A 14,722-nucleotide genomic window follows, 5' to 3' on the forward strand; every position below is an offset into this window, starting at 1 on the left:
ATGGCTCTGTAAAGAAGTTCTGAATCAACTATGATAACGTCATTAGGGTTCACAATGTCCCAGGAGCAAAAGAGACTGAAAACCCCACTGCTTTTGCTCTTAATTTCAAAAGGCAGAATTAAATAAAAATGAGAGTGATTGTTAAATAGAAGCTACAAACAGGCAGCTGAGTTTATGGGCTGCATATGGACTATTTGAACATTGTATTGAAAGTTCAGTGCAAATGCTTCCATACCTCCTATCAAAGGTGCTTGAAAAAGTGCCAAGGAAAGTTGGCATGGCTTAACAGCAGGATAATGGGCGTTTCTGAAAGCAAGAAGGCATCTTTCAAAAAGCTGAAATTTTGTGCAAGTGAGAAGATTTAAGATCATAAAGACAAACAAGTTAAACCTAAAACCAGAGTTAAGCCAACCAAAAAAAGTTGTTTCTCAAACTTGCAACAGGCATAAAACAAATAATTCTTTTTTCAGACTTGCCTGCAGCAGGAAGCCAGCCAGAGAAATCGGTACAGCTATTAGGTGATCAAGTTACAAAAGGAGTTTTCAGGGAAGATAAAGCCATAGCAGGAAAACAAAGCTCAAGTTCTGTGTTGGTGTTTAATGTGGTGACCATGGCAGAATGCTCCCTTCTGGGGGACTTGCTGTAGCATGAATCACAATGGGGAGCTTTGAAGATAGCACAAAAAGTTAAAATGAGTGGTAATAAGTTGCCAGCACCAGAGAATATTCTTTCAAAAACTAAAGGAAGTTAAGGTGGAATAGCTATACCATCATCTGTGGCTTTTAACCTTGTCCTAAAAAATATGCTGGAATCATATGCCTGGAAGACAATGAGTGTGGCAATAACTTTAAAAAAAAAAAAAAAAATAAAATCTTGAGAGTTTTATAGCTGGTCTGGATCTCAGTAAGCCAGGTATTTTGTATTGTGAGAATTAGTTTCTTTTCTAACAACAACAAAAATTAGTAGGTGCATCTGTGATTATGGTACAATGAGGAGGAACTGGCTTCTTTAAAGGAAGTCCTGCTTCAAAAACTTAACAGTGGGCCTTGAGGGCATCACTAAATACGCCCAAAAAATCCTACAAGGACAGCTAGCATTGCTAGCTCAGTGCTCAAGAGCAGCCCCAAAAAGCAAATAAATGTTAACTATGTGGCCAGGGAGAGTTATACCCAAAAGCAATCTGTTCTTTGTTCTGCTAACTGTGTCGGCAGTAGTGGAGAAGTTTTTAAGTCTCAGAAAGGAGCGTGTGTGGGGACATGTTTGTGTGTGCTTGCGAGGGAGATCAGGAAGCTTGTTCCAGCCTTACCAACTGAGCTAGTAATGGGTACTGCCTTTGTCTGCAGGGTTTCTCACCTGTTCTTAGTCCATTGCAATTACAATAACTTTTTTGGTAGTATTTTGTCTCGTGGATAAGGCAAGAAACATTTAACTACATCTTAAGTTTGCATGTTTGTTGAATACTGTGTGCAGCTGTGGTCCTTCTACCCCCCAAAAATCTCATTGTAGGACTGTTGTAGGAAGAGGAAAGAAGGGTGATGAGTGAGGAATGACAAAGTAGGCTAGTGAGAAACTTTAAAAAGGCCATTTGTCCAAAGTCCAGTCTGAAAAATCTTCTGTATTTAATTTGATACATTAATTTTGTATTTATTACAGTATCAAGCAGTTGTGTTCATGTCTATTTTTGTTTTTTGAAACAGCATTAGTGACAGCAGTAGCTCCCAAGGTTTATCCCAACCTTCCACGCAGACAACGCAGTACTTGAGAGCTGATACGCCAAACAACGCAACACCAGTAACCAGTAAGTGTTAATCTAATTACAGAGCCTTGCAACAGAGTGTCTTGGACACAGCTGGAGTATTAGTGGTAGGGTCACACTGAGTCTGTATTCAGAAATACAGAAACAGAAGAGCAGGAAAAATCTCCTGTCTCTGTTAGTTTGCCTCTTTTGAGTTCATGGTGGGTGGTTTTGTCTAGCCACGTCATAGTCAAGATTGAGGACTCCATAAGATCTGGGACACAGGATTCATCACGTGAGTGTGATACTGCCTTTGGGTCAATGGGATATTCTCCCTGCATGTAGATCTGTCAGTGAGAAAGGCTGTTCCAGTGTCTGAAGCATCTGCGTTCTTAGTGCTGGAAAGAAGCTGGCTTCTGCAGTATCAAGCAGAGGGTGGGATAGATCTGGCAGAGATAACAGTAAGGAAGGATCCGAATAGCCTTAGCCTGACCACTTGTTACTGACTGGAGACCAAAGCAAGTGATGTCATCGACTCCTGATGGTTATTTTGATCTTTTCGCCCTGTTGCTGCAACTTGCAAAGGAAAAGAACGGGGCAGAAAAACTTGACAAGGGTTATATATTCATGTCTCCTTTTTAACAGCTTTGCTTGAAAGAATACGGGGGAAAAAAGCTATTTCCGTAGAGAAATAGAGAGCGAGCAGCGAATTAAAAAGAAGGGTGAAGTGGCAGTGGTGTATATGCTCTGCAGTGAACTGATATGAGCTGTGTTCTATGCTAACTCTAATTCCTAACAGTATTTGTTATTTGCTGAGTCCTTACTTCTGCAGTTATTGTCTGTCATCTCTAGGGGAGAGGTACCCCGTATAGCATAGTTCTAGTGAAGGGACCTTCCTGAGATAAGTAAGGAGGAATTGATGCAGCACTGGGTGTGCAGGTCAGTCTCATCTAAGGCTGGACTGACCGTGAGCGTTTGCCTTGTCCCTTGTGCATGCACACTGATCTCTTCTGACCGCTTCTGCAGAGTGACTGGCTTTTCGTTGACTCAGGTCTTTGAGCTGGCACATAGCCCACCTGTATGAGTGCTGGTATTGGTGCTTGGGGGGTATGGGTCTGCGTGACTGAACACTGAAAGAAAGCAGGACTTAGTCCAGACTAAATTGGCTCAAAGCACTGCTAGAAGGCCTGCTTTAAAAGATCTGAAGGTAGCCCAGGCTAAATTGGCTAAAATTTCTGCTAGAGCCTAGATCTGAAGTGAGGTAAGGGTTTATGGTAAAACGTGAGGGGAAAAATGGGGGGCCCAGCAGGAGGAGTGAACAGTCTCTGTTAATCTCAGTTGGCTGTTTTTTTTTTTTCCAGTAGAGTAGAAATTGCCAAGCTGAAATTGTACGGTGGCCCTTGAGATCTCTTCAGGAAGTGGCTTCTGTTGTCATCTGCTGACACCAATGATTCTCTATCCTTTAATGCTCAAGAGTTTTGTATTAATAACCCAAAGAGTCTTTTTTCAGCAATCTGATAAGTAGAAATGTCAATGTCTACCCTTTTTACATTCTAATGTTTATCCTTTGGAGCTAGGTTAAAAACAGTGATTAATGGCTTGATTGTTTTTTTAAGCAACTAATAAGACCCAAAAATCTCTCCCATTTTCTTCTGACTGCACTTAGTAGTGATACTAACCATCCGAAATCACAAGGGAGCAGTGCATGAGTATCACAATTACTGTTCAACCCTAGTGTCTTCCTGTTTCCTGCCCAGGTGTGGAAGCAGGTGTTTACCTAGGACTGAACTCCTGCAGCTTTGGGAAAGTCTTGGCTTTCTTCTAAATTGAGTGAATTACCTCCTGAAACAAAAGAGATTTTTGTCATCTGAGTTCATCTTCTCTTTGTAGAAAGCTGCCTGGAAACTTTATATGGTAGAAGCATTAAGAGAAATGCATCTATTAAAAATTTCCTTTCCACATAGTTTGGAAGAAACCACGCTGTTGATGTGCTATCAACCTCAGGTTTTTAGGTTGGCCCTCTAAGTGGCACTGTTTAGTTAAAATGATTCTTGGAAACTCATCAATGAGCCTCATGCAAAACGGAAGACTACAAAGCAAGGTAGCCTACAAACGAGGTCCTTATTGATTATTAAACTCTCCTCACCCAGATACGTGTGGAAACAACTGTAATGGCACCTGTTTGCTTAGTGTGTTCAGTCCGCACTGCTTCAGAACGCCTTGTCTTTTAGGGGTGGGGGAACACCCCCAGAAACATAGGGAACGGTGAAAATGAATATAAGAAAAAGGGTTGGATGCAGAAAATGAACAGGAAGATCAATGTTAGACCTCCCACAGTCGTTTTAACCTTGCATTCAGTGACATTTAAATTTAAAATTTATTGTCAAAGTGACTCATAGGCTTTTTATCTAATAATTCATAGTCTTCATCATGAAAAAACAGTCAGGCCTCTTATGCCCAGAAGAGGGCACTGATATTTCTGGTTGTATTCCTGCTCCAGTGTTGGGGTAAGGTGTTTTCCTGCTGCCACCAAGTCTTCCAGCAGTCTCCAACCTCAGTCTTTACTTCCCTACTGGCAGGGGAGTGCAATGTTGTGTTAATCAGCTTCAGTGTGCAAGAAGGAGCTTTATTTACCTGGTGTTAATAAATAAAGAGACGTGGTTGCACGGCACTGTATAGAATTTGTGTGATTTTTTTTCTTCAGAGATTATTACGTTCATGTGGCTTCTGTTTTTTTTTGTTGTTTAATGCTCTACGTAACCTTAAGTACACACTGCTTGCATGTCTTTGTACCTGTAGGTGGTGCTGAGGTGAAGCAATGTGCTTGTGGTCTTATTATAAGGGTATTTATATTGGTTTGTTTGGCTCTGCTGGCTCCTCAGGTTATCCTACGTTACGGATAGAGAAGAATGATCTTAAAAGTGTCACTCTAATGGAAGCAAAAGCTAAAGTGAAGGACATAGCCATCTCCAGGGAGAGGATAACTCTAAAGGATGTGCTCCAAGAAGGTATTTAAAGGACTCGGGACACTTGTTGGTTACAATATGGGGTATATATATGTATTTTTTTATAGCTAGATTTTTCTGAAATTAATCACAGGTGATGTCTCAGGTCTTTATGACTTTGGTGGAGGTAAAGAATGATGGATGATGTTTGTATTTGGGGTGTGTGGGGAAGCAGCTTCCAGAATTCGTTAGAACAGGGGAGCGACTAATTGTGCAAAGTAAATAATTCAGGTTGTCTGTGTTTAATAATCTGGTTCTTTAAGAAAGAAAAATAAATGAAAGGGTGAGATGGCTAAGGAGTGAGGTAATCGGTTGACGCTGTAGGTGGCAAAAACTCATTTCTGTAAACTGACGGATAACTTCATTTAAGGGGAAAAAAATGCCACTGTCATCTAAATTCAGTCAGTCTCCACTTACAGCTTCTACTATGGACATCTAATCTACAGAGGCAAAATTAACAGCTCTATTATGAAAAATTTGACCTTTTTTGATCTTGTTTAATGTTTGTATCAGAAGTGCTCATATGCAGCAATAACAGGTTCTTGCTGATGTTGCATTTAGGAAATAGACTTCAATATTTAGGGGTTTTGCCACTAGTTGCCACTGCAACTTCCAAGTCTGTGTCCCTGTAACCTGATGAGAAACCAAATTTTCCAAAGCTAGAGATCTGAGATACTAATCCCTTATAGGCAGAACTGCTAAGTGCTTTGCATCCCCCTCTGAAAAACAACGGGAGAATGCTTTTCCATTTTTAGGAAGTAGCGTTGTTCTCAATCCAATGGTTCTGCAGTAAGCTTTGTGCAGGTGAAGGATGTGTCTTGTGCTCCTGTATATTGTCTCTTGCCTGTAGCTGTAATGTTCAGAGCTATCTGATGACTGGAAGTGTAATCACAAGCTGAGATGGTGTCACAGCTATCTCGCAGAGTTGGTTTGCAGTCACATGGTAGATGATAGAAATTACTGCACTGTCCCTGAAAAGTATTCAGGATCCAGAAGATAGCCATACTTTATTCTGGGAGATGTACAGCCAGGCTAAGGCAATCCCTACAGAATATCTTTCAGCCTAATCAAACAGGGCAAATTAATGGGAAAGGGATGTAACAGAGGCCTGCAGGTGATGCGCACGTTGGTGCCATCATAATAACATGATCAGAAAGTGTCACTAACTCGGTCTGTATAAAGCATTAATTCTGTGTGTGTTACCACATTGAGATTGTTCTTACTCCAGCTGTTTAACGTAGCTTTTCTTCCTGCAATGTCTTTGTTAAAATATGTGAATGGAAAAATGTTAGAGACTGGAAAAACCAAAATAAAACGAACAAAAAAAAACCTTCCAGCGGAGGTGAAACATTTGAATAATGTGATACTGTTTTTTCAGTCTGTTCCATGCATACTGGTTTGTTTGAATCCAGTACTTCTCTGAACATGGTGTCTCTGAGGAATGTTTTGACCAGAGAATTCCTAACTAGTTGTGTGAGAAAAAGATGGAGCTGGAAGTTTTAGTGCAGGCAGTTGATGGGGACTGTGAATTGCGACAAATAGACCCATCATCAATACTGATGCTTAAATTAAATGGATTCTGTTGCTGTCATTGGTTCACTCCTGGCTTTTCTTTTTATATTTTCCTCTCAAATTATCTAAAACTTTCAGCATCTACTACATACAGTTCTGGATCCAACTCCTGCTGGTGTAGCTGTGGTTGGCTTATTTATTGTCAGTAGTTCTATTGATTTAATAGGGCATTCAAGTATTGTGGTTTACCCTCCATTATTCGAAAGTATCTGCTATGGCTGACATGTTTTAAGGCAGTGTTTTCTGAATAAGTATTAAATTCTGTCAACGTTATCGAAGTGTTTTAACTGCATAGTACTTACTACTTTTCTCTTCATAGGCACATTTGGGCGCATTTTCCATGGAATTCTAATAGAGGAGAAAGACCCTAGTAAAGAGAAACAAGTTTTTGTCAAAACTGTTAAAGGTATGTTTACATAAAGGGTGTGTGTGTCCAGTTGTTCGGACTGTGGTACATACTGAGTGTAACAAATCCATCTTTTAAAAAAAAAAAATTAAGAAAGAATTCAAAAGGAAGCTGATTTTGATTTTTGAGCAATTTGGATGTTGTTGTCAGACAGAGAACAGAAGTCTTATATGGAAGAAGAATGTGTGTTCACCACTGCCTTTGGTTACTGCATCTTGGATACTTTAGTTTAGTAATTCTCTTTGTAAAAATCTTTTTTCCCCTGGCATGGAACAGGTATTTCCACCTACAGCCTTCCCCTCGCCTCCCAATTGCTGAAAAGGCACCCCTTACGCATCCTAACATCTCTTATGAACATGGATGGCTGTACAGAAGATAAGGCATGGTTTCTGTCAGCCTTAAACTTTGCAGCTAAAGCATGAGAATTATCATTTAGAATGGAATTCTTACAAATACAGCATTTTTGTTCAAGAAATATGTTCAGTGATTTAAATCATGATTGGTAGGCTTTGGAAATGAGTTAAGTATAGATGGAAAGCATAATACCTATGTCCTGTGGATTGTGTCCAGCGTCTTCTCCGTCTATTAATCTGGGATGTTTGTCATTTACATTGGGTATATTACTGCTGTTGGTTTTTCATTTCACAAAGTCTTTAATTCTTTATTTTAAGATTCGGAGTGCCAGTTACTCTCATAATTACAAGATATTTCTGTTATTTCTTTGGGAGTGCCTCTGAGGTAGTACACTTTCATTCTGTAGCATTTTTCTTACCTGCTGAAGCCAGATAGAACTTCTACAGAAGTAGATATGCCACCCTTTGGGGGATCTTGGAACTTACTGCTTAGCAAGATTGTGGAAGCTGACTACTCCTGACTACTGAAGTTGTCTTTGGCTTTGTTTTTGGCATAACAAAAATAATGTTCCCCTTGTAAAAGGCAAGTATTTTAAATGATCTTTTTAGCAAGAAGCAATGTAACATTCTCAATTAAAAGAAAATTATGCTTCTTTTCAGTATCTTGGGAACTTTTCCTAATTTCTTCTTGCTTTTCTGTGTGCCCTTCTCTACCAAACAGTTCTGGCTGTTGTTTTGCTTTTATTTTATATAGTTTCAAAAAAAAAATGTATACCTTGTCACATGAGTCTCGTGTTCCTCTGTGAAGAACAAGACTTTAACTTGCAGCATCGTTCACAATTACTACCTTAACTTGTGATCTCCTTTGTTGGGTTACTTTGGTTCTTCTCTGCGCAGATGCAGAGTCAACAAATGCTACTCCTGTGATACCTAAAATTGTTGTGGGCTGGGGCAATGTGACATCTGTACAGCACTATCAAGCATGCTTACTCTCTATGGCATAGAATTAAATGACAAGACATCTGCAAGAACACATCTTAATTTAGCTGCCTTCCATCACCGTTTGTCCAATTGCTTTACCAAAATGGGCTTTCTGGTCTGGTCTTAAACATATTTCTCTATTGCAATGGCTTGTGTTTTTGACACAGTACATAGCCTGCTTTTCCTTAACCTTTTTGCTTGCTGGCTGCAGTGAACTGGAGAATGGTCTTAAGGGGCTAACGGTATTCACATAATTGTTAGCGAATTTCTCAGCTTTAAAAAGGATCTATAGGGACAAGTTTATAATAGATTCTGCTGATGCTTGCCTGTGAAATAATACTGGTTTGGGCAGCAGAACGTTGCTAGGAAAATAACTATAAACATCCCTTCTCCTTACTGCATTGCATTTGCAGTGCTAATATTAAGCAGCTTCCTCTTCATACTCTGGCCATGATAGCTGTGTGTGCAGCTGGGTCATGTACTAAGTTAGGAATTTGATCTGCTTGAGGGGAAAAAAAACTGCAAAAATTCTCTATTAACCTGATTTTTCCTTGATCTAGTTCATTCTGTGGCCACACACACACTTCTGTTTTGGCACAAACGCAGGAGTAAGGCAGGACCACAAAAGTGAGATGGGTATGAGAGCTATTAAACTAACGTAAGTACTTCATTTGCTGAAGGCGAAAAAAGGAGCCTGAGGGTTATGGAAAAGAAACAGGGAAAAAAGGCTTTGTCTGTGGAACCAAGTTATCTGAACAAAAAGCAGGAACTGCTACCTTGTTCTTCCCAGCAGTACACTCTGAGGTTGATAAAGTCCAGTAATGCCCTCAATTACCAAAAAATGGTATGGGAGGGTGTCAGACTTTCTGAAAAATGCGAACTGAAATTCTCTTAGCTGGTGCTGTGGTGAAGAAAGTACAAAGAGTAAACAGTTCCATAACCTTCTTGAGAGGAAAGATCTTTCTTCTCATCAGGGTCGGACCTTAAGGCATCAAGGTAGTTGCTGCGGCTTTACATCAGGAATTGCCAATGACCCTTTGGTAGGAGAACACCAGGACAGGGCAAATAGAGTAAGTAAATTTGCTTCCAAACTAGAATTTGATATTCTTAGAAAAAATAATAATAGAGAGCTTCCAGTTAAGTGGAAAAGATTTTGTTAGCATGGCTAGGCTAGCGTCTACAATATTCTTATGCTATTCTCCATGAGAAACATCTGAAACTGATGGAGCTTTGTCTCCCATTTTCATGCTGAGTTCTTTGGCATTGGCAGCAAGGAAAGGCTTAAAAGTTGCCCCACTGACTCATCTTAATGCTTATAGAGGAACAGTAGAAACGATGTAAGTCTAATTTACAAAAAAAGCTTTAATGTATTCAAACTTCGTGTGGACATGACCTTAGTTGGTGTAGTTGTCTGCTGTGTCACTGGATACGTTCCTTCAGACCCCAGTGAAACACCAGCATATTGGCACACAGGTAGCTTTGTGACCAGGTGACACCAATGCAAGCTGTATTAATTGCAGCAACTTTGCATTGTGCAGAGTAGGAAAGCTAGTGGATTAAGTGATTTATCCTCTGGTTGTGTCCAGGAATGTCCAACCAGCAGTATACGGGTGCCTGGAGGGCCTCTTTGAGGCATGGTAGTGTACGTTGGCTTGTAGGAGAAGACCTCCGCTGTACTAAGGGAGTTGTCGAGGGGTTATTGTGCCACTTGGGTAATGGTTTCTGAATACTTCTCATTGGGAAAAATCTGTGAAGAAAGCTCATGCCATAGATGTGACAGCAGCTGCATGTCATAGTGGGTATCTTTCTTGCATTCCTTCTTCAATTAATAATGCTTTATAAAATCCATAACCATTCAAGATGGGTTACATCCTAGTAATGTGGACAGGAGAATGTGCTGTCGGTTTTCTCATTTCATATCCAGGAGATGATGAATATTCTGACAGACATGCTCATCAGACAACAGACCTGTGAGTGTTTTCAGTTCAGAAAAGAGTATCTTTTTGCAGCCTTGTAAGTTTGCATCTTTCCTATTTTCTTACCTCTCCCCAGCGTTGATTCTGTTACCCAAAGGATCAAAAAGCAAAGAAATGCTGGTTATGGCAGTGAAAGCAGCAGCCTTTTCCCCTTTCTTTCACCTTCTAGCCGTGTGGTGTGGATTGATGTAAAACAGAACAGTGCTACCTGAAGTTAAGAAACCTTGATTTTTTCTAAGCTTAGCTTCAGACAAGAAAACAAGTACTGTCTATTAAGAAAATTGGTAATACAGAAAAAGTAAGAAAGTCTGGACCTGCCCACCTTTGTTCTGAGATACTCCTCAAGTGAAAGAGGCCATTCAAAGAGTGCCTGTGATTAGTTTCCAGGAATGTGTTGTTCACCATGTTCTCAAGTGGGGAATTACCTATTAGGTCAGACTTTCAAAGGCCAAGTTTGATCCTAATACTGCAACTCCTAATAGTGCAGGAGGCAAATAGGTGGGAGTTTGCTTGTTCAGCATTATTTGACTAATTTCTTTTACGTCACAGAATTTGTCACTGGAATTGGACTCTTGTGTATCTTGGGTCTTTCATCTGAAGCATTTGTGAAGTGACTGAATTGCTTTTTGACTAATTCAGTGACTTTTTGTTACATGGCTTGAAAGGTAATAGGACTACAGATTTGGTGACACTTGTTGAAATCTCAACACTGTGTCTAGGATATTGTCTGAAGGCAAAATTCATCCCTGAGTGCCAGAAGTTCACTCCAGATCTTTAGAAAATATTTATTTTTTGCTTAACTGTAGTACACTCCAGAGAAAAGTTGTAACATGCCCTGGATAGTGACAAAGCTTTCTACCTGCATGTTCATGAAATACTCTAATTTATAATGTGTTTTTTTAATGCTATATCATCTAACACTTGAGAGCGTGTCTGGATGCCGCAGTCTTCCCTTATGTGGAGTGCTCTGTGCCAAAAAGGAGAGCTTAAAAGAAAAAATGAGTATCGGTTGGCAAAACTAGAGGCAGCTTTCTGGAAGCTCTAATGACTTTGGGAGTACGAAGATTGCATGCCCAGGGCAAAAAGTGTCATTTGTTCATACCTCCTCTAGATCCTTCATGTTGGCCTTGCAGTTAGTTGTTCTTTTCTTAGTTTATGGTTTAACTGCATTAATTTTCTGGTCGTCATTGTGAAAGCTTCAGCTGCTTTCACGTTCAGACTTTCTCTATGGATAACCCGCTTCCTTTTTTACTCTAAATGGTCATTCATGAAGATTAAGGATGTGTTGTCAGCAGTAAGAGCAAGAACATGTGCTTGTACTATATTTGGGATGTCAGAATCCACAGATCAACAGGACCTGAATAGGTTCTTGGTGAGGAGACGAGAGACTTAACTGCCACCTAGTTTCCTCACTGTGTTTTTTTCCTCTGCAGTAGAATTATTTCATGTAGTTGTAACGTTTGTTTCCTTTCTGATAGGTGGTTTCCAACCACTCTAAACTTTGGGAATTGTCTCAGTTGGACTCAACTCAGTTTATCAGAGCTGGAATTGCATCTCTTGCCAGCGATTGTGAGATCTCTTTTGCCTTTATAATGGTGCAAAATAGCCTTTCTCGTGCATCTTTAGACCCTTGTACCTCAGAATAGAAACAAACAGTTTTGCATTCTGGTTTAAAGAGTACATTGTTTAATGGTGCTTTTCGTTCAAAGGAGAAAATCTTTCAGGAACAAATGGAATTGTATTATTCCAGGAACGCACGCAGTGAATTTGAGCTGTGCAGAGCCTTGACTCATTTAGTACATTCTGGCCAAGGTACACTTTTATTAAAAACAACCAATCTTGCTATTCAAGATAACCTGACTGCGTCTGTGTCATTTTTCTAACCACTTAAAATTTTTCTTTTGTACAAGAAAGGAGTGCTTGAAAACAATCCACCCATGAAAAGCACTGGAAACAAAGTCACAGCATAAGTGAAGATTAACTCTTCAGGCTCCATCATTTTACTAACTTCAGCAAAGCTTTGAGTTTTGTTCATGTCAGCATAGATCACTAAAGGACTTTTTCAGCAGCATTGGCCAATTCCAATGTTATGCTATTGTTTGTTTTTTGTTTTTGTGTTCTTAACTAGTTAAGAGTGGATACTCAAAGTGTACTCCACATCCCCAGTATGGATCTTGATTCTGCAGTGGAAGCCTTGGAGGAGCCTAGTGGGGTTCAGCTGGTATATCTCAGGACCACTGCTGACTTCAGAGTGTTTGTAGGATGCAAGGCATCTTTAGGATGAGTCCAACAGGTCAGCAGTGCATGCTTGTGCTGTGGCGTAGACAAGAGGAACCCCCTAGCTGTGAAGTTGTATGTTGAAGCCAGTCTGACTTAACTGGCCATAGCTTACAGACCTTTTACTGCCCTCATTCACGTGATGCCTGTTGGGGCCTATTTATGGCCTGGCTTGGTGACCTTTAGGACTGCTTGTGTGCAATTAGGTAGTGTCAGAAGAAAGATCCTGAGAATTTACACCATGCAAAGCAGGGGAAAGCAAGAGGCATAATTAGATGAGTTGTATGTTTAATAAGCTTTGCCTTAACAAAGTGGAAGAGCTTCTTCGCCATATTGGGCATACTGTATACCACGACCTCGAGCGTACAGAGTGGTTCCCAAGGTACCATTTTAAAATTGCGTTGACTTTACATTCAGAAGCAGTACATTGTTAAAATTTACAAGTTTAAGTTCATTCTGTAAATGTCTTAACCACACATACAAACATCTTCTGAAAATAAATAAAAAGTACTTAATGTCCCAAAATCAGAGTACATGATCCTGCTTCTTTAGAAGACAGTTTACAACAAAAAAAAAATTAAGAAAGGAGTTCTGCTTCTTCTTGGAGTTCTCTTAAATTTCATCATAGAGGGAGGATACATGAATTTAAATAATTAGGGAAAAGTAATAAATTCATGGAAGTTGACTAAAAAAAAAAGCACTGTATGTTATTCAGTCCTAGTTCATTAAGAAAGTATACTGAGAGACCTTAAATAGTACAATCTACATTAAAAAAAGTGCTGCACTTAAATGTCTTAATTTAAATATCTGCTATTTTGTATGTTTCTGCAGGAAAAGCTTGCCCTTTCATAATCCGAAGTACACTTAAATTTGCAAAGAGTTAAAACTAGTACTTGTATTTCACTTTTGTTAGCTGCTGTCCTTTCAGCAGACGCTGAAACATTAAAGCAGTTATCTTCCTTCCCCAGTTCTACTTCAGGTTCATTTTTTTACTTTCTGATTTAATTTGAACAGATCGCTAAGCAAAGAGCCTTTGACTTGTTGCTGTATGCTGCTGTGCCTCCAGATTCCTCCACTGTTAAGTAGGCAAATAACACTACTCCCAAATCATGCTTCGCTCCACTCTTTTCTATGGTTTAAATCTGTGCGTACATCTGTAATGTAAGAAAACCAGAACAGCATTCCCCGCTTTAGTGGTGTTATGTTGAATCACTTCCAGAATGCATTAAAATTGGGCTTGAATTTGAAAATGTAAACTGCCTTGCTTTGGAAAATAACTGTGTGGTTGTGGCGTGGAAACAAACATTAGAAATAGCTTTGGTATTAAGATCGGAGGAGAAATCCTGCTGTGTTGGAATTCTAACAACACTAAGCATGGTGACCTACTCCATGTCCTCCTTGGGTTGTTGGATGGATGTTTGTTTTAACATAGAGTATTTGAGGTCTGTACGATGAGTGGTTGCCTTCTAAAGCAGAGAGCTGATGTGTGAAAGTACAGCCCTTACCTGAGTGGCTCTGTAGCGCTCTCAGACTTGCACCTGTAAGAGAACTGTGAAGAGGAGCAAGGTTTTTTAACCCTTTCACTTCAGTGGTGGGCAGATCAGATGTTGCTGGCATCTACCTTAACTTGTCACTCACTGCTGGGACCTCCTGAAGTTTTAAAGCATCAATGTTTGTGTGTGTATGTCCTCTTCCCCCTATAAAAAAGTAGATTGGATTGTGACTACTTGCATTCATTTTGATTTGATTTATAGCTCCTAACTTCCTTTAACAACTCATTCCCCTATTGAAGGGAAGTTCTAAAAAGGCCTACCAGCGCAACAGAGGTGAACTCAGGATAGTCTTTGATTGTTCAATTTCTTCCAAAAACCAAAGACTTGCTGAGAAGGGTTAAAGCAGTATTCAGATGTGTGTAATCTTTGAACTGTGATTGAATTCTGCCTTGGGAGAAATTTTATGTAATGAATTGTTCTGCAGAAGCAGCAGTAATTAAAAAGAACGTGTTGATAGTAGGAGTATTTCTCACCTCAAGCTGAATATTTACAGTCAGGATTTTAATTTCCTAGTCTCAGTTCCTATGGACACAGTGTGGGACCGCTGTGCCTGCCCACGTGCTTTTCTCCCTTCAGTAAGTTGAGCTAGTGGACTTTGTCACTGTATGTTTGGCAAAGCCTTCAAATTTGAAAGATAATTGAAGTAGTACAACCCGTGTGAAAATAGATAGCCATATATAAAGTGGATTGTATAAATACGTTGTTGTTAGGGAAAGTCTGCTGTGCAAGCTTGTAATGAGACAGATGGAAGTTGGCATAGGAATAAGACACCACAGATGGGTCCAAAAGTGAGAAAAGCTTTAGGTAAAATATCTCTTCAGATGCTGCCGTCAGGAGTCGCGTTCACTGGAAGCCTTGATTGCT

At 39.8% G+C, this 14,722-nt stretch overlaps 1 protein-coding gene across 3 annotated transcripts in view; it reads left to right on the forward strand.

The window, feature by feature from the left end:
* RYK (receptor like tyrosine kinase) overlaps positions 1–14,722 on the forward strand; it is a 58,036-nt gene that overhangs the window by 26,532 nt on the left and 16,782 nt on the right. The window contains exons 7-9 of one of the 3 annotated variants that reach the window (XM_050712585.1): positions 1,698–1,798; positions 4,609–4,743; positions 6,632–6,718. In XM_050712585.1, the coding sequence (XP_050568542.1) occupies positions 1,698–1,798; positions 4,609–4,743; positions 6,632–6,718 (323 nt within the window). The remainder of the gene's footprint in view (positions 1–1,697; positions 1,799–4,608; positions 4,744–6,631; positions 6,719–14,722) is intronic. The other 2 variants (XM_035544928.2, XM_050712586.1) reach the window with 2 other exon arrangements.

Source organism: Cygnus atratus, chromosome 9 (assembly GCF_013377495.2).
Source record: "Cygnus atratus isolate AKBS03 ecotype Queensland, Australia chromosome 9, CAtr_DNAZoo_HiC_assembly, whole genome shotgun sequence".
Classification (NCBI taxonomy): Eukaryota; Metazoa; Chordata; class Aves; order Anseriformes; family Anatidae; genus Cygnus; species Cygnus atratus.